The sequence below is a fragment of the Pogona vitticeps genome, chromosome 6, assembly GCF_051106095.1.
Source record: "Pogona vitticeps strain Pit_001003342236 chromosome 6, PviZW2.1, whole genome shotgun sequence".
Taxonomy (NCBI): Eukaryota; Metazoa; Chordata; class Lepidosauria; order Squamata; family Agamidae; genus Pogona; species Pogona vitticeps.
Window position 1 is genome coordinate 82,892,387 of NC_135788.1, and position 27,821 is coordinate 82,920,207.

The 27,821-nt window shown below is 43.2% G+C and overlaps 1 protein-coding gene across 1 annotated transcript; it reads right to left on the reverse strand.

The window, feature by feature from the left end:
- Positions 1 to 871: 871 nt before the first annotated feature.
- FOXI3 (forkhead box I3) lies at positions 872 to 18,957 on the reverse strand. Its single transcript, XM_073004018.2, has 2 exons — positions 18,210 to 18,957; positions 872 to 7,814 (listed from the first exon to the last, which is right to left on the reverse strand). The coding sequence occupies exons 1-2, from the start codon at positions 18,955 to 18,957 to the stop codon at positions 7,243 to 7,245; spliced, it is 1,320 nt and encodes a 439-aa protein (XP_072860119.2). The 3' UTR covers positions 872 to 7,242.
- Between the last annotated feature and the right edge of the window lie 8,864 nt (positions 18,958 to 27,821).

A 27,821-nucleotide genomic window follows, 5' to 3' on the forward strand; every position in this document is an offset into this window, starting at 1 on the left:
GTTGCAGTGGTATCAAATGACAATACATAGTGTAGCATTATTGCACAATGGCCAAACAGCTCTTCAAAGAGGACACTGCTAAATATGGGATTCATCATCATAAAAGAAGACACATGACCACTGAAGAGTTAGGATTGTCTACTGTACTAGGCCACATCCTGTACACCTGTCCTCATGACCAGACAAAACCCCTAATAGCCACACCCAAACGTTCATTCATGGGAGTGTCATTATTTTTACACCTGGTTGTGTGGAACAATTCTGTTCTGAAAGCACATAAACACACACATATATTCCTATACAGTGGTGCCCCGCTTGACGACGATAATCCGTTCCGTTAAAATCGCTGTTAAGCGATATCATCATCAAGCGAAAGTAAAAAAACCATTGAAATGCATTGAAAACTGTTCAATGTCTTCCAATGGGCGACATGCCTCATCGTAAAGCGAAGATCCTCCATAGGGGAAGCCATTTTCAATCGCTGTCTTCCGGAAATAGGTCCGGAAAACAGCAGGTGGCCATTTTGAAAACCTGACGATCAGCTATTTTTGATTGCCGTGAAGCGAAAAATCGGTTTCCGAAGCAGGGAACCGATCGTCATCAAACAAAATAACCCCATTGAATCGTCGTTTTTAGCGATCGCAAAAAACTAGTCATAAAGCGATTTTAATGTCTAATGGGGTAATCATCAAGCGGGGCACCACTGTATTAGCCATTATCTTCTTTCAGAGATGTGCCAGTATAGTGTGAGTGATGCCACTGGTTGAAGCAGATTACTGCTAATTGAAAAGTTTCTTTTCTTGATTGCATGGTGCATGAACATTCAATGAGACTAAATTCTGCCCTGAAATAAAAAAGAAGCCTTTAATTAGCAGCAAACTGTTGCTGTGCTGACATCATTCCTGTTGTGCCAATGGAGCTCTACAATACATGTTGACCCTTGACTATTGAATCAAATCTTCACACATGCCTTGGTAACTAATTAGGGTTCCTGGAAGGGCTGTAAACACCAGCATCAAATGTATTGTCTCTTTATTGAAGGAAAGAAAGAAGAGGGCAGGTTGTTTGAGAGTGGGTTGTGTTGGAAAAATTACTTTGGTTATTCCCTTTTAGTTTGCAGAGTAAGAACTGTGCAGAGATCAGCCCGGTCTCATCATCCATAGACTAGCACTTTATTAAAGTAGTCACTCTAGAAGAATTTAACATAGAAAAGAAGGTATCTTTACTTACAGCTGGTTCTATAGTCACAGTCAGAAGGATAAAAAATGAGGCGAGGTGAGTTCCAACCATGTGGAAGATAGAACCTCCGTGCTGGCCACATGGTCAAAGATCAGGAGCAGACAGAGATCAACAAAAGGATGCAAAGCAAACAAACAGGAAGAGAAAGGGGCAAGACAGAGGTGAGAGAAAAATACTTTAGCAATTGTTTAGTGGGAAAGGAGGGAATTCCTTTAGTTCCTAAAAGCCTCCCTCCCACCCAGGGTTACAAAGCATGCAAAACGTTATTATCTCAACAAGATGCACTTAGGTGGAGAAGGTATACATTGAACTGATTGTGTCAAAATATAATACTGTAAGCATCAAACTAATCCTTATGGTATAATGAAACACAGATAACTGAAGAATAGTCTTACGTAAGTCTACACTCTTGTCCTTTTGCTTAAGTGCAAAACGGCTGCTTTGAATCAGTGGTATCACTTATCTTAGAAGAAATGTTAGTTCTACCAAGGAAAACAATAGCATCAGTGTGGATTGAAGACATTTCTCTAGAATTCCTGATCAGTTTTGGCACATGTTTAGAAAGAAAAACAGATTTCAACATGCTACCAATTGTAGAAGTCTAAAGCTGAGAATCAAATCTGACATGGGCACATGGGGGTCAGAAAACAATTTCTTTCTTATCATCAGAATTGGGCACAAGAATCAAGCTGCCCAAAAGCAAGTTGTGTGTACAATAGATGCCCAAGCATTGTGACCCAACTGGTAAAGGGTTAATCAGGTTACCACTGGAGTGGTACGGTATACAAATACATTAATGTTTCCATTGTCCCTGTAGCAAAACAGGTTGTGAACACTCAGTTCTGCCAGATGAGGGAAATTCCAGACAGGTGGAAATCTCAGGTTGCTTTCACACCCATCTCCTCCCAAACATAAAAGGGCTTCAGCATGTTCTCATGAACCCCTTCAGGAACATTCGCAACACAGGATCAGCCTCTGGTGTCATTCTGTGGCACGGAGCCTTTGGGAGAGGGATCCCCAACAATGGCAACTGACAGATGCCACTGGAGACTGTTTTCCCACTGATTTCTGCTTGTTCCTGATCAGTTTGGGCACATGTTTAGAAAGATTTTAATGTGCTACCTTATTGTAGAAGTCTAAAGCTGAGAATCAAATCTGAGCTATAATATATATTTAAAATACCAAAATTAGTTTAAAATTTTTCATGGCACATGGGGTATGGTGATGGGTCATGGTGCTGTTCAGACCACTCTTTATCCTGCAGACATCCTAGAACAAGGGCGTTGGAAGGGGTCTATAAGAACATCGAGTCCAGCCCCCTGCTCAATGCAGGAATACAAATCAAAGGATATCTACCTGGTGGTTGTCTAAGTTTCTCTTAGATGCCTCCAGTGTTGATGCACTCACCACCTCTCGAGCTAATTGGTTCCACTGCAGCCCTGCTCTGTTGACCTTTTTCTGCTGAAGCTCCTGCAGTCGCCACCCTCTGGGGTTTCACAGAATGGAATGCTATGTGATGTTGGAATGAAGCATTAAGGGCCATCTAGTCCAACCTCCCGGCTGGAGAGAAATCCACAGTTCTGCAGGAAATGACGATTATGGGTACAGCAGTGCACCAGCCCAAATAAATGTAAAAGGTTGTGAAAGGTGCTCTGGGGTGAAAATTCTCAGACCCCACTATGCAGCTGCCTTTAATGCAGTATCAGTTTACTACCACTACCAACCTGATGTGTTGCCATTGCCTCCATGTGGCAGTTAATGAGTTCGTATGCTCTGAGGCCTTGGACATGCACCCCAAGGAGGTTAAGGCTGCAATTGTGTAACACTTTCTTGGGAGTAAACCTCATTAAACTCAACAAGGATATGTTCTGCGTAGATATGTGCCACATTGCACAGGTATAACCCCTGGGATCCTAGGGGCTAGTTAGCACCCAGTTGAAAATTTGACTTCTAAATACACTTCTCTCTTTAATTACACAAACCTGAACAGAACAGTATTGGTTACATACTTTTAATAAATAAATAAACGAATGAATTCTGTGCTATTTGTCTTCAGAAAGTGGCCTGAGAAAGGCGGGTCTCAGACTTACCTAGGGTCCTGTTGTTGGCCGTATGCTGCCCCTCGGTCTGATGGCAGCAGCTTGGCCTGCCCCTTCTCTTGTCATGGTTGGTCCACATGGCAGCAAGAGAGGGCAGTGGGGCCTGTCAGGAGGCTGACACTGGTCAAGGCTAGTGTGTGTGTCCCCTACCAACTGTTTATGCTTTGTACTTACATTTGCAAGGGCATAAGAGTTATCCATGAATTTTGAACTACACAGTGGTCGGACACCTCCTAACCCTAGCATTGTTGAATGGAGTAGCAGATCCCTCTGCCCTATCACAAACAAGTCTACAGTTTCAAACATTGTTCTCCGTATTGTATGTGAAACTCTTGTTAAGAAACAGGCCAGAGCCATCAAGGCCATATGTTGTTTTTATTACACATATTTATAGCTCAGGAATGGGTATAACTTATTTCTCAATAGATAGTGTAACCTTTAGATTTCTTTTATTAGCCATTTCCCCATTGGTTAGCTTTGTTGGTTACACCTGGGTTTTCATGTATTATATTTAATGCTGTCTTGTTATTTATTATTATGCTATATACTTTTAGCCATTTTGTTTATTGTAAATGACTGAGATATTTTTTTAAAAATGAGAACTTGTAAGAAAAGTTTTTTTGAATTCAGCATGTTACACTTTGTATGCTGTTATGTGACTGGGAACCCAACATAAATATAGGCTTAATTTGCAAATCACATAAACTGAAGCACAATATCTGTGAGGAAATCCCACTGCGGCAGGTAGTTTGTCCCTGAGTTACAATCAGTCCAAGGCCTAACAGTAGATGTTGATTTGGGAGCAGTGGTTCTTGGGTAACCCACACGTTCTTGGACTGCAATTCCCAGGACCCTTTGCCACCAGCTGGGCTGGCTGGGGGTTCTGGAAGTTGCAGTCCAAGGACACCTGGGTTATCCAAGATTGGGAACCACTGCTCTAGAGAATGCCCAGCCAAGCTCTAAAAGAAATCTTTTCCATAAGAAAGTTTCAGTCACAGAAATGATCATTCGTAGAAGTAAAAACACTGGGTTCCATTCTGAAAGCAAGCAAGCCTACTGACTGCCTTTATATCAAAATAAAAATTGCATCATTTAGTGTGCTTTTTAAAAGCATGATTAATATAACATGTAGTGATGCCCTTAGATTCAACTTCATTCAAAAAAAAAGTAAGTTAGTATACATACAGTTCATTCATAAGAATTACAAGCAGATGCCCATTGCATTTGACTTGGTCCAGGATCTGTGTGCTCTTGATCACATCTTCATATTAAAGAAACAGACGCATGCAATGGGAAGGAATTGTGAAACTGTGGCTTTGAACACCAATTAAAGGTCTCAAGTTTAGTCTAGCTTATGAAATTGAAACATCTGATAAATGGCATAGTTCTCCTAAAGAAGACCCGCTGGAATGAATGGGAGAAGTGCAGGTGTAGTTTTTACTTCGTTTCAGCAAGGTTTGTAAAGAAAGGTTGACCACACTCTAAGATTTCAAAAAGAAGTTATCTTAGCCTTCTATCCTTCCGAAGTAAGTAAAATGAGTACCCAGCTTGCTGGGGGGGGGGGGGAGCAATGTGCAGCCTGCAAAATTAACTTGTAAATCGCCCAGAGAGTGCTTGAAGCACTATGGGGCAGTATACAAGCAGCACGCTTTGCTTTTAGTGAATCAACATGGTTCCCCAAACCTGCATGTCTATATATAGTCTGTGTATCAATCAACTGCAGTGCAGACACAAAAGATACAACAATCGAAAGCCAAGAAAATGTTTTAAAAATGTAACAACTTCAATTTTTTTTTATTTCCAGTATTTCTAGATTTCTTTAATACACTACCAAAGAAATATGTAAAACTTTCCCAATGCATTATAAATAAGTACATTTTCAAGTTTATAATTTACAAATAAAGATGTGTAAAAATAAATTTACAGAGTGGCTTACAGTATTAGAAAGTAATTTGTATTTTTTTAAAAAAGCAAGGTGTTTGCTCTGCTAAAACTGCAATTCCCTCCCCACCCCACCCCCAAATAATCTTTGGTACAAAGCTGCATAGCTTCAGAGAACAAGTCCTGATCCTGGTACCTACAGCCTAAATTCAGTAATTCGTCCTAGCCAGAACAGACCCATTAAAACAACATGATTTGCAGAAGTGTTGGCTTACCACTCAACAATTTATTCTATAGGTCTGATCTACTTCAGAGAAGCAGCTGGGTTCAGGCTCATGTGACATGGAAGGCAGGGTTCCTTCACATAATCGTATCCACCACATCCTCTTGCTTTAGAACAGCAAAGGTGAACCTATGGCATGCAAGTCACAGCTGGCACGCAGAGCCCTCTCTGCAGGCACATGAGCCTTAAGTCGCCGGATCGCTACCACACTCCCCACCCTGCAGCCAAAACTGAGAAGGCAGCTGCAGCCGTGGTACTAGTGCCCCAACAGGCAGCGGGTCAGGATCTGGAGCAGCTGGCACTGGCAGTGGATCCGGAGTGGGGTCTCGAGGCACCTCCATGCCCAGGATTGCCCCTTCCACCACCACTTCTGCCACTGCCACGTCCACCACCACCCACTGGGGCTTTTGTTGTTGTTTTTTCCAGTTTGGGCACTTGGGCCCAAAAAGGTTAATCGTCACTGTTCTAGGACTACACTTATGTACAATGCTGTTGTGCAACTGTGTGTTTGGATGTTCAATGGGGGAAAAAAGCATGCTGCACTCTTCTCTGGATCATAGCAGATTTTCCTATAGGCTAGAAATGTTTGTTATGGTGGAGACAGAAATACTGAAGTTTGCATCCTAAAGCAGCATAGTCCCAGGAGCACTGTATTGTAGGACTTACCTACCAATTGTGTACCCAAAAATTGCTGTCAAATGATTTGCTTGCTTACACAAAGGTGCTACTAGTTATGCCTTTCAATATACAAACCTGCAAAGCTTGCATAAATGTCCCAGAGAATTATACAGCACTTTAATCAAACACACAATGGCACCCATAAACTGTTTTGCTCTGGGACAAGCCTGCACATGTGATTCATGAAACCCAGGGCTGGTCCAAGACATTTTGCTGCCTGAAGCAAAGGATGAGATGACATTCTGAAGCAACCTGGACAGCTGAACTTTTACTTCAATGCTGGCAATGGGACAGTCCCACTGAGGCAACAGGCAAGTTGAAGGTGCACTGACTGGGCCAATGTGGCACACACCATTCTCTCTTCCGATACAGAGGCATGTTGAGGAGAATCAGGAGGAAAGGAGAGGCTACCATTGCATCAACCACCTTAGACAGTTGCCTCAGTCTGCCTAATGAGAGCCAACCCTGACCAAATCAAATGCAAACCCATCAAGATCCCAGTACATCTATACATTGTGCTGGTCTGTGAACTTCAGAAACAAGGATATGGAAGTGGGGAGCTAACAAAAGTTTCAAATAGGTCAGTCTTCCTGGCAAAAGCATCTGTCCTCACTTTTTAAAAACATTGTTCAAGGCACTTCATAAGACCTCTTCATCTTCCTGTTTTACACCACGGCGCTTGTAAACAGAGGCTTAACAATAGAAATCATAACACAAAAACTCAGCCAACAAGCAATACAGTTATTTTCCTATACATGATCTCTTTTCTAGCACTTAAAAACAAAACAACCTAAAAAAAAACCCCATTAGATTTCAGTTCAGAAAATGTTTGGAATCACTCAGTGATGACTGGCCTTTGCAATATGCAGAAATATTAGTTCAAGTCCAGATTGTGTTGCATAATTTCCCTCAAAGATCATATTTCAGAAGCTTTTTGTTCCCAGAACTCATGGAGTTAGTTTTCAAAACAAAACAAAATGAAGGCGTAATTTTCCTGGATGCAAGAGTAATAGACCTGGCCTTCTTGTTACCTTGTGGGATCAAAGCGATCAGAACAATGGGCTACACTTCTGTGCCCTCCCGGGCATAGATGAGGCTATTGACTGTGAAGTTGTATAAATGGTTGTATTGGGCTGACTGGCCACCATTGCCTGGATGGAATGGGTTGTAATAGGCCCCAGCAGGCCCGGAAACTCGCTGCAGCTGCTCTGTTGGAGGAACTTCCTGGGAGAAACTGCTGCCAGTCAGTGGCCCAGCTGAGAGATTTCTGTGATGCAACTCACCGCTGAAGCTCCCGGGAAGGCGGCCTCCATTGCTCAGGGAGTTCATGCCACTGAAGAAGGTGCTGAGGCAGCTGGGGGTAGGCGAAACAATCACGGGAGGAGAGGTGCTCTTGGAATGGTTCCTCATGGAGGCCACAGGCTCCAGCTCAGAGGAGGGGCTTTCCCCACAGGGCTTCTCTGGAGCAACAGAGGAGGTGTGCCCTTCCTCAGTCTTCAAAGTCCCCAAAGCAGAAACGGTGGAAGCTGTGGAGGCGTTGCCAGGATCGGAGCGCCTCTTGCGCTTGCGGCGGAAGTTCCCGTTGTCAAACATTTTCTCACAGTTGGGATCCAAGGTCCAGTAATTGCCCTTCCCTGAAGGATGACAGAAAAAAAAGGGATGAAGAGGTAGGGTTGCCAGACGTCCGGCAAAAGGAGGACATGTCCTACTTTTCAGGATCATGTCCTCCGTCCTGCAGGCAAAACTAAAAAACTTTTAAATGTCTGGCTTTTGTATCTCCACCCCCGCCCCACCCCTTCCCCACCCCTTGCAGCCGAACCACCCCCTGTTACTTCCTTGGTTGAGGCACTTGTAAATCTTCCGGTTCTTTCAGAGATCGGAAATAAGGTGGCTTGATTGTTTAGGGCTGACAGCCCTGGGTAATCAATCCCCGGCTTGTGGATGGCTGCTTCTGCCTGGGAGCTGTATAAGGCAGGAAGGTGCGAGAGAGATGGATGGATGGAAACCTGGACAGGAGTGAAGTGAGTGCACTTGCTTGCCTGCTGGAGGGGAGGCTGTTCTGGGGTTTGGGGAGGGTGGCGGTTCAAAGCCAGGGAAATAGGGGCCAGTCCGGTCCCTCCTTCCTCCTAAAGCCAGGGAACAGGAGGCACTTTTATCCCCCCCTTCTGCCCTAACCCCCTGACACTGGGGCATGTGCAGAGTGCGTTTCCAGGTCCAGGAGCATATGCAGAGTTATCCCCTATGCTTGTGGGAGCTGGAACACACACATACACACACACAAAAGCGGATTTCTCTCAGCTTGAGAAATTGCAAAGGGTGGAGAAAATGGCTTTGTGTGTGTGTGTGTGTGCGTGTGTGTGTGTGTAAATCCATTTTCTCCACCCTTTGCATTTCTCAAGCTGAGAGAAATCCACGCCTTCTGTTTTTTTTTTCTGGTTTTTATAACGTGTTTCAAATCTGTCACACAACTTTTTAAACTTTTTATTTCACTTTATTATGCTTTTATTAAATTAAAAAATCAATAAATAAAACAAGGGGGATGGGTCTCCATTAAAGGAAAGAACAGATTGTCTCCATTGGTCCTGGAAGCCCAGTAAGTGTATATGTAGATTTGTTTTGTTTTTATTTTAAAACATTTTTAAAACAAGAAAACACAGTGGCCAGTGGATTCGGAGTTTAGTAGTCCAAAAAATGTAACTTTCCCAGTCTTAACCTTTTAAGACTGAGTAGGTTGAATGGTTATGGTATTGCCCCATGATCAAAGAGCTATTCTCCCCAATACCTAATTCCAAAGGTGACACGCCCCCCCACCCTACCCCGTGCACAGAGCCCCCCCCCAATACATCCTCCTTTGTCCTCCTTTTTGGCTTTCTATGTCCTCCTTTTCGTACACATGTATCTGGCAACCCTATGAAGAGGAAACCTCTTCCTGCAAAGAGCAGAAAATCCACACATGTGCCACACGTGATCTTAGCTATGCCTGTACACTGAAATACTGTACTAAAAAGGGGAGGGGGGAATGGATTTCCCTCTATAAAACCTACTGTAGAATCAGACAAAGAATAGAGACACTATGGATACGGCGTACAAAATATAATGCTTGGGCTGTCAGTCGAATAAAATATTCAAAGTTCATCTGTCTTTTAACTAGTTAAACAAGCAATTAGCTTTCTTACAACATGCATTTTGCCCAACTCTTATTATAGCCTCTAGGGTGAATGATGCATAAGAAATTACTATCTATTAAAGAAGTATTAATCTTTGTTAAAAGGAAGCCCATTTTTAATATTTTCTTTTTCATTTCTTATTACAGCAACACCAGCCAAGTACCTTTTAAAAAGTGGATCTATGTGTCCTTAAAACTGATGAACTATTGATGAAACATTGGAGTCCTGGTCTTTTCAGATAGGAAAGTGAAACCCACTGTTCAAATATAAGAGTGTGTAAGTCAAAGAATGGCTATTAGGACGGGCTACCATTATACAAGATGAGACAACCGCTCAAGACCATCCCTCCTATTGCTTAAAGTAAATGATCAATAACAACCCATTTGCTCCTCCGCATTCTGGCTTGCAAGGGCTTTCAGGTACAGATGATACCTGCGTTCCTTCCACACACCTGCATCCCACAGGGCTCAATAAAACAGAATTTCTTATTTCATTTGCCAACTCAATTGCTGAATGCAAATGCCATTTCCCAAGTGACCATTTTTCCCAGTTTTATTTCCGCTTGCCAATCGAACACCTGTGGAAACAGAGTGGGAGGAGGCACTTTGTTGACAACCACCCAACCAAATATACATGTGCACTTCTCATCCAAAGAGAAAATGGAGTTCAAACCGTTGAAAGGAGACCTGCCAGTGTAGGATCAATCAGCCTTCACCAAAATAGAAAAACATTCATGAATAAAACAAAACATGTTATCTGTCATGCTACCTCTACCTAGGAAGGGGGCAGCCGCATCCACAGAAAAGTGTCCTAGTCTCCTGTGATTCATAATAGCTGGACTAAAGGGATCATAGCACACTGCGTGCTTGGCAGAGAATGCTGAAGTAAAACGGAATGAAAATCAGAAAAGTTCAGAAGAGCTCCATGAACGTCACAGCAATGAATTGAGTTAATGGTCATGATTATAGATGGGCACAAATATAAAAACGGAACTTTTTTTTGACGAATATAGCCAATTTGTCATATATTCATCAATCCGTATTTGTCAAATTTTAAGTCTCAACGAATACAGATCAATGGATATTTCTCCGTTTTTATTCATCCCCATACGATTTTTTTAAAAAAAGCTATCCTATGGCTTTTCCATTCTGCCTACTGGCCCGCCGATCAGCTGATTGGCGGGCCAATAGGCAGCCACCCGCCCTCTACCCTAAATGAAGCCGCAGCCGCCATCTTTGCAAAGGGCAGCCAGTTTCCCTTTCTACAGGTGCAGAGGCCTGATGGAGACCTCAGCAGTGGCAGCAACGATTACGGTAAGGCAGTGTCAGCGGGGATGGGGATGGCTAAGGTAGGGAGAGGAAGGGGATGGGGGTAGGCTGTGGGGGTGGGTGGCTGTGGGAGTGCGTGGCTGCCTATCAGCTTGCTGATCAGCTGATCAGCAGGCCGGTAGCAGAATGGAAAAGCCATAGGATGGCTTCCCTCCCTTCGTATGGGAATGAAGGGGTGGTGATGTCAGGGTGTGTGTGGGATGGAGGGGGGCAGTGGCACTGCAGTGGTGTGGCAGCGGGGGAGGCAGGTGTGTGTGTGTTTTTTAGTACCCCCCCCATGAATCGACGAATAAATTCATTATTCATTGGTTCATGGGGGCAACTTTGTGCTTCGTGAGCTATCAGCTTTTGACAACTCACGAAGCAGGACGACTCACCAAAATCGTGAGTCATCCCCATTTCTAGTGATGATCCAAGTGTGTATTAGGCAGTCAATATCAGGAATGTCAGCATGGCTACTTTATTTATTTTATTTTACTTTTCTTTATTGCTAGGCATCTGACTATGACTTTCCATACACCTGAAAATGATACTTTAACATAGAATAATATCAAGCAGATAAATGTGTAACTTCATGACAAGTCTTTTTCTCCCTTACAGTGATATTTGTTCTCAAAACCATCTTCAGGTAGTCCACATATATAACAAAAAATCCTCCTGAATATAAATTAAATATCATAATATATTTATCTTTGTGGACTATAATGTTTATATTATTAATATTTTAAAAAATTATTTATTTAATTATTTATTTTTGCATGAGCTAGTTTGCCCAAATATCTCCGTTTATAGTTCTGGGTCAGGATACCAACCAATGTCATTGAGGATGAAAAAGACAAAGATTTGCATTTGATCTCAGGCACAGGTAATACTTCTGTGCATGTGCAACAGCTTTTGACCCACCTTCTATGCATCAGTAAATGACCCTTTTATTGCTACACCTTCACATCTGTGTTCACTGTGACCTACTCAACTATATCAGGTAGAGCTTTTGTATTCTAAACACTATGCAGTAACTTAACCACAGAGTAATGCAGGTATCACTGCTTAGCAGCTGCACATCTCATCTGAGGGAAGCTAGACTTGAACCCTTTCTTCTTGCAGCTCATTTCTTACAAAAACTGTTTTGGTACTGGGCAGTTTTCACAGCTGCAGGAAATAAGAGGGAAAGCTCCATTAACCAAATGCAAAATGTCCTTAATTCCTGTTATTGGCTGAGATCCCAAGAGCAATGTGCACGCACATGGAGTTTGCGCATGAGCGCATGCATGCCCAGATGCATGCCCTCATGCACAGATTCCCTAATTTTTTACTTCTGGTGATGGCCATTAGTACAGCCTGGACGCCACCTCAGATGGTTCCCAATTTATCAGCACAGTATTCTGTCTGTAGTCACAAGCTGCCGCAAAGTTCTGGTGCCCACACACCAAAGACCTCTAAATTCTGTCTATGGTAAGGTAAAGGTTCCCCTTGACATTTAGTCCAGTCGTGTCCAACTCTAGGGTGCGGTGCTCATCGCCGTTTCCAAGCCATAGAGCCAGCGTTTGTCCGAAGACAGTTTCCGTGGTCACATGGCCAGCACAACTAGACAAGGAACGGCGTTACCTTCCCACCAAGGTGGTAACTATTTATCTACTTGTGTTTTTACATGCTTTCGAACTGCTTGGTTGGCAGGAGCTGGGACAAGAGATGGGAGCTCACTCTGTCGCGTGGATTCGATCTTATGACTGCTGGTCTTCTGACCTTGCAGCACAGAGGCTTCTGCAGTTTAACACGCAGTGCCACATCCCTGTCTATTGTATCCAGCCCAGATCATGTACAGTAACTTTCTACATTGCATCTTACTTACCCTCTAACATGTTCCTGTTACACAATAAACTGCATAACTCTTGTGCTACAAATGGTAGGGTGTTGGAAGCCAAATGGTTTATCACAAATGATATATAAATTCAGCAGTTTTAAGATGAGGATGATGAAATCAATTCTTTAATTGGGCTGTTCTCTCTGGTGTTGTGAAATGCAGTCACATTTCACATGGTTCAAATTATTACGTTGGATAGTTTGGGGCAATATCAAAAACCAAGCTTGTACAACAGTCAGAGATGTGAGAAGTTAGTTTTCTAAATTGCAACTCTCAGGGAGTTGTTCTGGAAACTGTCATGGCCTCCAAAAGTAAATTCCCATCTCCGTTGCAAGGCTACATCCTGGCAGCAACCACAGGGCCTCCAGTTCCATATTTGCCCCCAACATGCAATGCAAGTCAAGAGGCTGGCTTAAGTAAGAAAAGCAGATGCATATTGGAATTATTAACCCTTCCCTCACTGGCTTTTTCCTCTACTCAAGCACCAGGTTTCCTGTCCAAATTGGGAGAAATGGCTCAGAGAAGAAATTTCATGGGAGTCTGGTAAAGGAAAGACTTTAAAATACCAACTTCCACAAGCATATATTTCTGCTACAAACCCACTCTTCTGCCTGCTTTGTCCTAAATACCCAGTTCTACATCATCTGAATATTTGCAAACCCAGTATCTGTTTGGATATCTGACTAATGAGTCATACTGACATGGAGACAATTGAAAAGTGACCATCGGACTCTTTTCTGTTAAAGAAAGTCTGCATGGCTAAGATGGAGGAGTTTTAAATTCTTTTCAAGCAACTTGCTAAGAATTCCAGCAAAGTAAAATTATATTCAGAACTATTTGGCACTGAAACTTAAAATGGTGTTTGCTGCTATATATTAATCATAATGCATCACTGGCATAACGAATGTCCAGCATTCTCTTTTGCTTTAACTGTGGCAAAACCTGGAAAAGCTATTTTTGTCCTATAGATTCCAGTACAGTTTAGTGGCAATGATGGTCAAGGTATTCTAGGAGCTATAGACCAAACATATTTCGCCTTTTTGATCTATGGTTGACATTTATAGAAATCAGAGCTTGGAGAAGTTGGGGCTTTTTCCTGTTTTTTGTTTGTTTGTTTCACGGCAACTTCCAGAATCCCCCAGTCAGTCTGGCCACTGGCTAAGTCTGATGGTTGGTTCTGAGCACTACAGTCCAAAAGGGTGAGTTCTGATATTTATAGAGCAAGAAAAGTTCAAACGCTGACCTCGCCTAACCTATGGCAACTGCATCGTTTCTCTATCTGGCTGAAGAAAAAACAAGAGGCATTCCTGCACAGCAGCTAGATGATGATTTTGTCAATAGTGTTGTGGGCTTATGTTCCAACCAGTAATGGACAATGTCAATAGAACAGGCTGGAGAACAACAGTCTCATTTATTTTTTGAAATATCAAGCCTGGATACAAATTCAGTAGTAAATCTGATAAGGTTATTCTTCACAGAGCAAGGATTGGAGTCTCCACCCCTCAACATTAAAATTAGTCAGGGTCTCCTCTTACAAACCTCCCCTTCCAGAATCTCTTGAAATCAGGAGAGCAAAATGTCCAAAAGGTACGAGCTACACCGCTGATTCATGTGGGCATTTTATGAATGATCCAAGGTGGGGGGGGGGGGAACTACAGTGTAATGAGTAGCAGCAACAGTATAAAAATAGTGCAATTTGATGACACACTCTTTCAAAAAAGTTGTCATATGCTGTGAAATTTTTCACTCCCATGCCAGAGTGAAAAGATCAGGACTCTTTCCTCCTGACCACAAGAATAAAAAGTATGGGGAGGTGTTGTACAAATACCAGCGCTCTCTCTCTCTCTCTGTCCGTGCATGCACGTGTGTGTGTGTGTGATTGAGAGAGAGTAGGGCTACTTTTTTTCTGTACAAGGGTCCCCATTTAGAAGCAGATAAGCTGTCTGGAGCAGCTAGGTTATTCCTTCTTGTACAGGCTATTATGTGCTGGGTACAGTATGAATAAGCAATTTGTGTTTTTCAGAAACTCAAATTAGAAATTAGTAGGTATGTTATAAAGCAGTAAGTTCCTACTTTTCATATCATATCTCCCCAAAACCACTCTGCCAAAGAATCTGGGTCTCACTATGATAGAGACAAAAGCCATTTTCCAAGCATGGACATTTATGTGTTTGCAGGCCTCCGTATTTATCATTTAGGGTATATTATCATTTAATTTGTACACCCTAAAAGATAATGTAGCCAGTATTTATCATTTAGGGTGAGTTTTAATGATCAATGATTTAATGATTCAAAGCAATTACAGTTGTGGAGACTGGAGTAAACAGAACTGTCTGGAACTACAACAGCAGAACACAGTATCACAGATAGACGGTAGCAGGAAAGGTCTGTTGGTAGATGGTACTCCACACTTACATTGAGGGGCAAGGGAGCTGAGACAGCAGCAGTCATGTTTAGTATTCACATGTCTGCCCTTTTCTATAGTGGGTGTGTTTGATTTTTCCTCCAAAAAGAACACACAAGGGAGAGAAGTTGAACTCCCCCCACTCCTTATCCCAGGTGGTCCCTCGTCCTGGGTACGCTTTAGCTATGTGCTTGTGTCATGTGCTGTCAAGTTGCATCTGGCGAACAGCAATCCTAAGAGAGTTTTCAAGGTAAGTGCGATATTTAAGGAGTGGTTTTATCAGTGCCATTACCCCTCCCCCAGTGAGTTTCCATCACTGCATGGGGATTCGATCCCTACTTTGTTCTGTTCACTACACCATACTGGGTACCACTCATTTTAGCTAACTGGATACCATTTTCATTTCTCAGATATGCATCTGAGATGAGCCAAATCATCTTTTGTCTTGCATATTGGCACTCCTGCTTCTTTGTATCAGCCCAACACACTTCTGGGACTAGAATTGTATTAGCTAAAATAGCACTTGGCTAGATAAAATGTGAGAGTACGGCAACTTTAGCTAGCTGGGTACCATGTTAGTTAGCACATTCCGATCCCAGAAACGTAACTTTGCCAAGCTTTAATGAAAAAACCAACATCCTCAATTTACATGTAAGCGGGGCACAAATGTAAATAACAATTTGATTACAGTATTCCAATTTTATATTTTGGTTGCGAGGATGCATAGTAGAGCTTGCACTACAGTCCCCTTCCAGTTAAGCATCACAAGGGAACACTGGCTACGTATTTCAGGCCTCGTATTTCAAGAAAATCTGTCCCCCACTGCTGATCACCTTGTTGAGGAATCCCAGTAAAGCTTATGATGAAGTCCAGAGGGACCCTACTACATCTTCTAAGGACGCTCCCGATAATTAAAGAAGTGGCATTTATCATGTAATTCGCATTAATATGAAAATATAATAATTAGTAGGGGCAACAGCAAGATCAGGACGGTGGCTGAAGCCTACACTGCACCTCCCCAGCTGCTGTTTACTTAAAACAACATGTTTGTTTTTGCAGTCACTAAATGCATGATTAATGTTGCATCTAATTTGGTCCACTGATCTAGAAGCAACCATCTATAAAGCCTAGGACACAAGAAGTGCAAAGAGTAAAAGAGGCTATGTGTTACAAGCTATTACTAAGAGACTTCTGAGCGCAGTCATTGTCTGGGCACACTGTCTATAATAATAATAAACCATTATTGGCATATAAAATAAATATAGTCAGGCTAGTTTGTTAGATTTCTGGAGTCACAGGGAACGTGAAACAAATACATTTGTTTGAGGTCAGGGCACACTATCTAGCCACTTGCAGGGATAGCCAAAGAGAGCCAAAAAGATAAATAAATACCTCAAAAATCTTTAGTTTGTAAAAACAAAACATTATGTGGCGTAATGGCAATTCTTCTTAGTGTACTCTGAAAAAGCCAGGAAGAAATTGATCTTTGTATTCCTTTGTGGTGTGCATAAATTACCAAGGTTATTAACAGGTGGGCTTGGAAGTGTGACTTTTTGGACTACAGTTCCCAGAATCCAACAGGTGTTAAGACCACCAGCGATAGTGGCTAGGCCATCTTGGAGTGGCATAAAAAAAATGGTTTGAAACTCTGATTAATAAATTTGCTAAGCTATGCTTAATGGGGATAATCTTTTATCATGAGAGAGCAACCTATAGTTTACAACATTATGAAAATCCAAAGGCTCTCAGTAATTTCACTCAATTATCTTCACTATCAACTTGAAAAGTATGACTGTACCATTTTTTTCTATACCCCCAAAAGGAACTGAGTCTGAAGGGCCACCATATATAAATAAAAAACAGAACTGCAAAGTTAGGATGTAAATCCTGGAACTAAATTAAATTTGCCAAATATTTTTCAAGGACATCTAACTAAAGCTATTGTTCACAGGAGCTTTTTCATTACTGGAAAATGAAATGTGACAAGTTGTATCCTGGATATGCATTTTCCCACCTCAGTTCCCAGACAGTATACCTTAAGATCACTTAGCAGAGATAAAACACCTTGAAGGCCGGTGCATGTATTCGCATTTGTTAGTTACAGATATAAAGATGGAGAGTAACCATGGACTATGAAGACCAAAATAAGGTGTGTGTGTACTGTACGTCTTTGTTTGATCTGAAAGGAAGTCCCCTTTCCCAGACTGAAGGAATCTCAATTTCAGTAGACTAGCACATAACTCCCAGGCATGGAGATCAGAGAGTTGAATACATGCCACACACAGATAATTAACCAGAATTATCTTCATCTACAACTACCATGGATTAGAATTCTTACTTCCAGGAAGGAAAACAAAGTATGAGAGAGTGATAATTTTGCCACTTTTGCAGCTATATGTGCAAATCTGCTCTGGCAACCAGAAATTAAGAGGAGGGGGGCGCACTACTTTAAATAGTGATATTTAGTACTAGGTCATCTGAGGAGCACATTCCTCATCCTAAAAGCACAAAAAGCTCCATCACGACCATTCATTTCGCATGCTATAGGCATAGAGCAGCACAATTCTGTATAGCTACACTCAGAAAAAAGCCATGGGATTTATCCTCAAATTCGTTCTTTGTTCTCTCAAAAAACACCCAAGTACTTTTACTAGATACATCATCCAGCTTTCACCTAAAAAGACATGTGGGGCACTGTCCTGGAAGTAGATCCCAGCGAAAGGGGGGGGGGGAGGAACTTCAGAGCAAACATGCAGCAGATTTAACTTTCTTACTTGCGAGTAAAGCCCCCACCCACCCTGGATGCTGATACTCCTCATCCTTCTGGAATTTACCCCTCTTGAGAAGATTGGAGCGTAAACTGGGCGCAATTCCCAAGGAAATCAATAGGACTTCAGTTTCGAGTCGACCTGCTGCTGAGTGGCATTCATTTCGGTCCCAAGGGCAGTACAAAGCCCCTCCGCCCCACCTGTCCCCGGAGCTCACGCACCGGCCTCAAACTTCCCAGTTTATCCATTTAGGGCCCGCGAACCAATCTCTATCTAGCTCCTATCGAGGGCAGAGAGAAACCAGGAGTCGACAGGCGGGAATTCTGCGTCAGCGCTCTGCCCATGCTCAGAAGCACTCTTTTCGCGGGCTCCTTGGAAAGCAAGGAAGACGGCTTGGGCTTTCTCTCCCTCCCTCCCTCCTTCCCTCGCCCGCCGCCCTGCCCTGCCCTTGCCTTGCCTTCCCGCTCCCGCCTGAGGGGGCGGTTCGAGGCCCGCACTCACCGGGGTCGTCCTCGTCGCGGGGCACCTTGCGGAAGCAGTCGTTGAGGCTGAGGTTGTGGCGGATGGAGTTCTGCCAGCCGGCCTTGCTGCGCTTGTAGAAGGGGAAGTTCTCCGCCACGTACTGGTAGATGTGGCTGAGGGTCAGCTTGCGCTCGGGGGCGCTCTGGATGGCCATGGCGATGAGCGCCGAGTAGGAGTAGGGCGGGCGCACCAGGCGCAGCAGCTCCTCCTGGCTGGCGAGGCTCAGCCAGCCCAGCTCCGACGGCGACGAGGCCGAGCCCGAGGCGGGACCCGAGGCCGGGCCCAAGAGCGGCGGCGGGGCCCCGACGCCCCGCGACGGGCAGCCGTAGGGCAGGAAAGAGGGCGCGCCCGCGCTCCCAGGGGCCCCGCCGCCACCCCCACCCCCGCCGCCACCTCCTCCGCCGCTCTGCACGTAGGGCCCGGCCCCGCTGACTCCCCACAGGTAGCCGGCGGCAGCGCCCGGCGGCGCCCCGTAGTCGCCCAGCGCGTAGGTGGCGGCGGCAGGTCTCTGCCCCGCCGTGCCTGCAGCCGCCGCCGCCGTGGCGGCTTGCGGATAGACGCTGAAGGCCTCGCTGCAGTAGACGGCCATGGCGGGCGCCTCGCGGGCGTCGGTGGTGCCGCTGCTGCGGTGGCCGCGCGACCAAGGGGCGAGAGGGCGGCCGGGCGCCGTCGGGGGAGAGCCGGGAGCCGACTCCGGAGGCGGCGGCTGGAGCTCGCTGGCGCTCATCGCCCAGGCGGCGAAGAAGAAGAAGAAAAAGTCGCGGAGGAGGAAAGGGCGCGCCGCGCAGGTGTCCAGTCCCCGCCCCAAAAGTTTCTTTTCCAGGGGGGGCTGCCTTCCAATTCCTCTCTCTCTCTTTCGCCCCCCCCCTTCCGATCCGTATAGCGCTTCAACGCGTTGCCGAGCTTTTCCCGCTCGGGGCTCAGGGCTGGTTGACGGAGGAGGAGGAGGGGCTCCTCCAACAACCAGTCGAGGGTCGGCGTGCCAAAATGGGACGGCACTGCCTAACCTAGGCGCCACCCGAGCTCTGCGATCCCGGCCGCCTGCCTGTCTGTCCGTCCGTTTGTCCCGCCCCCTTCTCTCTCTGGCCGTCGAGGAAACTTTGGTTCAAACTAAGGACGGGACCGGGAGGAAATGGGGGGGGCCGCGGAATTGGGGTGTAGTAGTAGATGAACCTGGGAGGGGGACCAGCCGAGCCCCAGATTGCCGTCGCAGGGGCGTCTTATGAGCGGAGATGCTACGTTCTTACCGGGGAAATCCATCTTACCGACTTCGATGGGATGGTCCATATCCTGTTCCAGAGACTTCGATGCCCAGAATGATTGCTGAGTTTTCCTCGCAGATGAGAGAGAGAAAAATGTTTTTTTTTTTTAACACAACAGGGGACATTCCCGAGGATTCTGCAACGCACGTGAACGAACGACGTGCTTTCACAAGCGTTGCGGAATCCCGTGTCAGTTTGACACGAGCGTGTCTTTTCTCTGGCCAACGGTTCACACGGGAATGGCTCCGCAGCCGATCCTGAATGGTACCCTTTGGAAAACGGGGCGTGGGGGAAACGGCATTGAATACGACTTGCTTTGGCAAATAAAAAACCAACACCACATTCTAAACATTTCCGTGGATTTGCGTTCAAGCCCTGATTTCGAAGTTTTGATAACTCTGTTTCAAAAACCCGTCAAGTTAATAACATAAAATTACATCTGAAACAAAGAAAAACTCCGTTTTGGTATCATGAGCATTTCCTTGCTTTCCCCGAGGTTTCCATATTTTCGAGGAGGGGCTCCGTAATTAAAAATTCGTAGCCCGACTGGAAACAATTCATTTGTTTTGTAACACGTAATTAGTATTGTTTTCGTACCGGGTCCTGTTCTTCTTCTCTTCTGATAGAATTTGCCTTCAGATATTACGGTCTTCTTTCAAGATTTTTAATTAGCGCAGGAAATACAGTTAAATGACACCAAAGAAACCCCTGTAGAGTAGATAAATGAAGACTAGAGTTTTGATGAGAATTAATCAATGAGCTACAAATGCATCTTTATTATCATTAATAACAATAGCATCTCACACTCCTCCCTTTCCTTCTGCTGAATAGCCAAGATGCACACTCGGATGGGATTTAAGTTAATTCTTGCTGCTTGCGATGACATGAGAGATGGCAGTCTCAATAAGTGCGCAAAAACACTTGTCTGAGTAAAAGCAAGCGAAATATTGATTTATAAAATTACATTCTACTGGGGGGAAATGATAACTTGAACGAAACGATTAAAAAATAAAAATTAGAAAATTAAGCAGTCGTTCTGGTTCTCCTTCTTTGCTATCCCCCCAGAAATAGATGTACACTCTAGATAGCCGTAATTGAAATACAGCACTCGCATGTTTGAGCAAACCATAATTTGACAGTATTTAAAAGTACATAAGATGCCGATGCTTTCACTTGAAGAAAATAATATAGGGCTATATTAAGACTCTCCGCTTAGTAGCGTGAGCATCATTTGGGCGCAGTAATATTGTGCTTGTTTGTGTACATTAAAATAATACATGAATTTTAAGATTGGGGGATAAAAGCGTCCCCGTGTTCGCCCGTGGGCATCCATGGGTTTCTTCTCCGAAAACTATTAAATGTACTGTAGAGTTTTCTTAAAATGGAGTCTCAAATCTAGGAAACAGTTTTAGGAGGCAGTCTTGAATTTGGATTAAGCCCCGTGAGAAATACTTCGTAGAGATATGGATTAGGAAGACGCTGTTAACTTCTGACGACCACAGTGCATCTGAAAACACCATTAATACAAATCCAACACCACCGCTTCGTTTATGGTTACTACACTTGATTTCTGCTTTTGGGAGTTGTTTTATTTGTATCTATTCCGACCACGATGTCGTCAAAATTAAGCACTTGTCAATAAGTGAAATTGGTGTTTTAATGGTGGAGTTTTGACGACCAGCTTAATTCCTCGTTCTACTTTTTAGATGGGAAGTCTTGCAAACAAAACGAAGAGTGCTGCGCTATCTTGAAGACGATCGTGTTTTCTTGGTTTAAGCTTTCCTGGACTGCAGCCCGCTTCAGGTGTAAGCGACCTACCATCCACTAAAGTGTATACTACAGTACTTACAACTTGTGAGCCTTTAACTGTACCACAAAACTTGGTTTCGCAGAGCTTGGAAACGTTGGATGATGCTTTCGGGTCCCCCCTCCCCCCCAAAAAAACCCGCTATACAAATAACCTTCTGCTTTCGCAGTTTAAATAAGATTGATGTTGTTGTTTAAAATTTGTAACGCGTTCAGGACTGGTTTTCTTCTCCTTTTTAAAAAAACAACAACAAACCATTCGTCCTGCAAACCCGACGATCGATTTTAAAGCCACCTTCGTTAAGGACAGGAGAGAAAAAGGAAAGTTTGAGGTTGGGTGAAACCTTTATTTAATCACTAAGAAGCTACAAGTAAGACGAGATTCCGAGTTCCTTGTTTGTAACTTTTTAGGGATCCGATAGAGAACTTGCTCAATCTGGGACGTCGTTGCTGTAAATAGATTATACCGCAATATACAGATATAGGTATAGGTATGTTGGTTTCGGTATTTGTTGTAAGAGGGAAGGGAAAGTTATAGACAATAATATTTCATTCCTGCTGTTGTGGAACAGGTATTTATTGAAAATATTTTTGACGGGAGGGAAAGAATCTTCATTTCGACGGGTGACTTTAAATTAATTAATAAACCCTTTAATTTAAGGCCTGCAGGACAGTTAATGGAAATGTAATTTCTATTTAAATCGCAGGCCTGTTTCCAAGAAAGCTTTGGTGTTGCAGCAGCAAAAGCGCGTTTAGCAAAGACCGTGTGTACCCTTGAATACTTTCACTGCAGTGGGACGGGAGGAGAGTTTTGGGTACGATCCAGAAAAAGTTGAGGAAACCGTAGCCACGTTTCTTTAACGGCAAGGCCCATTCCGTACTTTGGGACTTTAATTTTGAGTAAACGCGCGAGATTGTTTTGCGCTGTTCTCCGATGAAAGCCAAAAGAGGTTAAAATAATGTTGGTCGGCTCGTCCTTTTCTTTCCTTCCTTCTTTCTTAATTTTTTTAACGGACTGGTGGAGCATGTACACGTCCCGTTTCCCCGCAAATGAATTTAACACTATTAACAGAAAACTGTCTTTGTTTATGGGATGGCCCCCATTTTTTTGGGGGGGGGGCACGGTAAATTCAAACTGTTCCCATACAGAAACATGTGTTCGAAGTACTACAGAAGAGATCGCCGTATGAAATAAAATATAATAAATACGTTAAGTAACGAGGCCGTAGAAACGACTTTTGTCAGTGCAAAGCAACGTCCTGTTCTTGCAGTCTCCAGGGCCCTGAAGTTTCGGTAGATAGACTGAATGTTGTAGGTCTAAGTCCACGTTTTCTTGTTTGTTCATAAACCCGGTTATGGGGCAGGGGGGCGGGAAGGAATCTCCTGAAATCGGTGAAACGGACTCCATAATCCCTTTCCGTGTGGAAAAGAACGCAGAGCCCCCTAGAGGTCTTTTTCGCTCATTACAACCAACGGTATTCCCATCAGTGCTTCCAGCTCCTGCTGCTTTTTAAGGAAGGGCAAGGGCGCCCAGAAGCATTTTTTTCTCCACTTTTTCCTCTACACAGTAATTCCTGAGCCTATCTTTACCGTTTAAAGGGCTTCTCATTTTAATTATTTCTAGCCATGCTCGACAGCTGCTTTGTATTCCGAAATACAATGCTAGTTCATTCAACATTTCATTCTGTTTCCATATGTCTGACAAAGTGGACTTGTCCATGAAAGCCCACATTAAAATATAATAGCTAGTCTTCCAGGTATCATGTGATTTTGGCCTTTGTTGTTGTTTTGTTTTACAGTATTTCTTTGGATTTTGCCTGAAATATAACAAATAGCTGTTGTAACAGTCGAGAGCCCAGCCTAATAGACAGAGTGTTGGAGTAGGAGGCAGAAGGCCCTGATTCATATTTTAGTGGTGCATAACAGCAGCAACAAATTTAATGGCAGTTGAAAGGGTGGAAATCAGATGTGTTATGTGCACCTTGGCTTGTATGCGAAAGGATGCATCAAAGAAACAGATATACTTTCTCCATAGGGATGGGGCAATTGATCAGTTTAGCTTCCCCCCACACTTTTTTTGTGTTCAACAGCTCAAATTCTTCCTGCTGCATCAATCAATAAATTTGTAAAACTGTGGAAATCGTTCCAAAATAATCAAAAACAAAATGATTCCCCGTTTGCAAATTCCCCATTGATCACATCTGATCAGTATAACCATTTCCTATGTGTTCGTACATGTGTCATGTATCCTCAACTTTTGAGGGTCCTCAACTGGTGCCCTTGGGCAGCAGTGCATCAGAGGTATCATTTGGAGATGTGAATGTTTCTCTGCGGTGGGAGGGTGGTTATGACCTGTCAGTAAACTTGATAATGAAGCTGGAGACACAAAGTGATGGAAACACATAGGCAATATTGTTATGTTATGCAGCCTCAATTTGTTTCTCAGTTATAGTGGCCCTAATAATGGTTTCAAGGTATGTGAGATAATTAAGGAGTGGTTTTTACTAGTTCTGCACTCCCAGTAAGTTTTCATGAGTGAGCAGGGTTTTGAGCCCAGGTCTCCAGAGTCTTAGCGGACCACTCTGTCCACTGCATCAGACTGGTTGCCTACGCCATGCTATCTCTTGTTTAGACAAACGTTTAAAGGTAAAAGTAAAGGTTCCCCTTGACAATTTTGTCCAGTCGTGTTCGACTCTAGGGGGCGGTGCTCATCCCCGTTTCCAAGCCATAGAGCCAGCGTTTTGTCCGAAGACAATCTTCCGTGGTCACATGGCCAGTGCAACTTAGACACGGAACGCTGTTACCTTCCCACCGAGGTGGTCCCTATTTATCTACTTGCATTTGCATGCTTTCGAACTGCTAGGTTGGCGGGAGAGACAAACATTTACATGTATGTAAATACCAGCAATGGTGTAGTGCATAGAGTGGTAGACTAGGATTCAGGAGACCTGGGTTTGAATCCCTTCTTGGCCATAGAAACTCAATGAAGGTGTAGAACTGGTAAAAAACACTCCTTAATTATTTATCTCACATACAGTACTTGAAAGCCTTATTGAGGTTGCTATAAGTTGCTTCCAACTTCACGGCACGTAACATACATACCAACCAGTAGACTAAATTCATCACACATTTGTAAATGTGTTTTAATATTTTTATTTTATTTATTTTATTTATTTGATTTATACCCCGCCTATCTGGTCTACTCGATAAGGTGATAAGGTGGAATATAATTGGGCAATTATAGAATTAATTTCTAATTTAATCACAGCTGCTAGATTAATTATAGCCAAGTACTGTACTAGAAAATAAAACATAATTTTCAATTAAGTGAATGGTATACAGAGGTATGAAATATAGCTATTAACGACAAATTAACATGTAATATTAAAGTAAAGAAAGGAGGCCTTAAAAGGCATACTTTTGCAGAAATTTGGGGAGATTTTATTAATTATGTATTAATAAAGGGGAAGGGAAGAGCACCATCAGAAGAAACATTACAATTTTGGTAGGGGAATGGGAATCTTTGAAATAAAGGAAAAGGGCTAGTTCTCCATTGGTCCCAGTGCGGGGGAGAACTTTGTTTCAATTTGTTGGTGTATAATTAATGTTTTTTATTTGTTTGTTGTTCTGTCTGTTATTCTTTTGTTTTTTTTACAATATGTTTTCATTTTATGAAACAAAGATACTTTAAAAAACCCAGTGTAGGTATATGTTTTAAAGAAATTCAGTGTGTGAATATACGAGGTAGGGTGCTGAGTAATGTAAAACCATGAATCTCTTTGCTTGCTTCCTTGAAATGGGATGGTTGGAGGTCAAAAAAACCTTGGATTGCTCGCTCATTGCCATTAATATAATCCTTAGGCAAGGATTATATATTGATGCTTAAGCATAGTTTGTATAAGTAATTGTGGCCAATTCCTGCTAAGCGACACATCTAGGTTGCATAATCAAGCATGTGACCAGGCATTACAGCCCTTCGTTGAAAGTGATCACACCTACCTTATCTTGATAGCGGTTATAACACAGACGTGGAATCTATGAGCACATACTTGACTGCAGTTCCCATTGGCTCTAGCCAGAATTGCCAGTAGTGATGGATGATGAGATGTGCGGTGTAATAACTCCCAGAAGGCCACATAAACCCCATACCTATATTACAACAATCTTGAAAGACAGAGCAGTCACTCCAATCTGCAAATGAATGACTCAAATGCAGCAACTTGTCTGAAGACATCTTCTATGGTTGTTGCCATGGTGACATTTAAATCCTCAACTTCTTAGGTCATCTGATATGCTATACAGATCCCTGGTTCTCAAACTGGGGTCCCCAGCTGTTCTTGGACTACAATACCCAGAAGCCTTCACCACTTGCTGTGCTGGCCAGGATTTCTGAGAGTTGCAGTCCAAGAATTTCTGGGGACCCAAGTTTGAGAACCATTGATATAGGTGATGGCCATACATTGACTGAGTAATCAAATGGTTCTTCCTTCCACTGAACTACACAATGGCCTCTGCAGCACAGGCTTTCAAAACATACCTACTTCAGGGTGTCCATCTTTAACCATCTTTTTGTGAGCTTCATTATTGACACTCCGATACCCCTTACAAATAGAAAATATGCTTTTAGTTCAAAGTTTCTAATGTATCTCAGAGCTAAACTGTTAGTTCCACCTAGAACGGACAGCTAGACTCAATGGGACTTATATAAGTTTTGACTGGAGTATAATTGATTTAGCGGATCTGGTCCACTTGAGGCTATAATAATAATCATTATGTGCCATCAATTCTGGCTTTCAGTGACCCTTTCTAGAGTTTTCTAAATATAAAGTACTCAGAAGTGGTTTATTTTCCCCTTCTTCTGGGGGCATTGTGGGACTGTCCAGTTTCCCCAAAGCTAAACAGACCAGCTTTTCACTCAGGAGGCACAGTGGGGAACTCAAATCCCAACCTTTAGCTCTGCAGCCAGGGACCAAACAGTTGGATTTAATCCTTGGTTCTCCAGCCCATTCTGTCTGCTACTTTGCGAAAGTTATGCCTGGCTAAGAATTAGTCTAACGGATAGTTAAGGATGTGCAACCATGTGAATTCCAACTTAGGGTGAGTCTACTGGGGTTAGGGATAAATAATTCAGAAGTGGTCTCCAAGTCCTCCTTTTTGATAGCACTATGGAACTGTGCAGCTTGCCCAAGGCTATGCAGAGCATTATAAATACTTTAATTTAGGGATATGCACAGGGCCCTCCCAAAAAGAAGGCACCTAAATTAGGGCTGACGCTCCAACACAGCCCTTGTCTTGATCTGTAGCAGTATTTGTCTATTGCTTTGTATTGTATTATGCAAATGAGCAATAATGGTAAAGCCAGGTCATCATAGACCATGTACAACAAGCAGAACAGAAAGGCACCAACAACCGTCTGCAGAGCTGAGTGATCTTTTAATTTTTATACTTATTTCCTCCTTTTCTTTCCAGTTGGCTGGAGAAAGTCCTGATCAACTTCCCAAAGAAGCCACTGGGAAAGGAGTGAGGGCCTTTGAAAGGGCAATGGGCTCAGTCCTCTTTGCTTCCTTCTTATCAGAGTCAGAGATGTTGACAAGTCTTTGAGTCCCAAGTCTGAGTCTTTAGTATCAAGTCCCAAATCCCAAGGGAGGGGTGGGTTCCAAGTTCCAAATCGAGTCCAAGTCATTGGAAGAAAACAAACAAACCCTGAGTCTATGTCGAGTCACCAATGCAACTTAAGTCCAAATTGACAGCAAGTCCCATGACTCAAGTCCCCATCCCTAGTAGAAGCAATGTTAGTGAACCTTCTTTTCTACACTTTTTGTCTTTTATCTCGCCCCCATCCTTCCTGTTCCTTGGATCTGTGTAGCCACAAGGCTTTGATAAGTTAACTAATGACTCTGCAGTATGACTAGCAAGGACAGTAAAAACCATATGTTCCTTCATCTTCTTCAGTTTTACTTTCTCTTTTGTTGCTTCCAAGTGCAATGTATGAATGCCAGATTTAATATGACAGATCAATGGGGGTGTTGCTCCACCCCGTGGCTGCCTTTGAAAGACACAGATTCCTTAAATCATTTTTTTATTTGCACATTTGTCTGAATACAAAACACGCCCCTACTGTAAATAGTGTCTTTCATTTTTATCCTGCCTTTTCCGCATTTCCAGGACATAGGGGTGGGGGAATGGAATTATAACAACAGTTACATCAATTAAAATACTAAAAGTGCAATTAAACAATATTAATAACAATATTTAAAGACCATTACAATTAAAACAATTTCAAGAGAAAAAAGACATGCACAACACAACAACAACAACAACAACAACAACAACCATCATCATCATCATCATCATCATCATCATCATCATCATCATCATCATCATCATCATCATCAAAACAGTTCCAAAGAAGAAAAGTGCAGCATCTCCTGTTCAAAGCTGGTTTCTCTGTAGTGCAGTCTTCTGGAGGAGGAACAGTAGGGAGGAACCAACGTAGTCTCTCACTGCTAGTTGGCCATTGGTT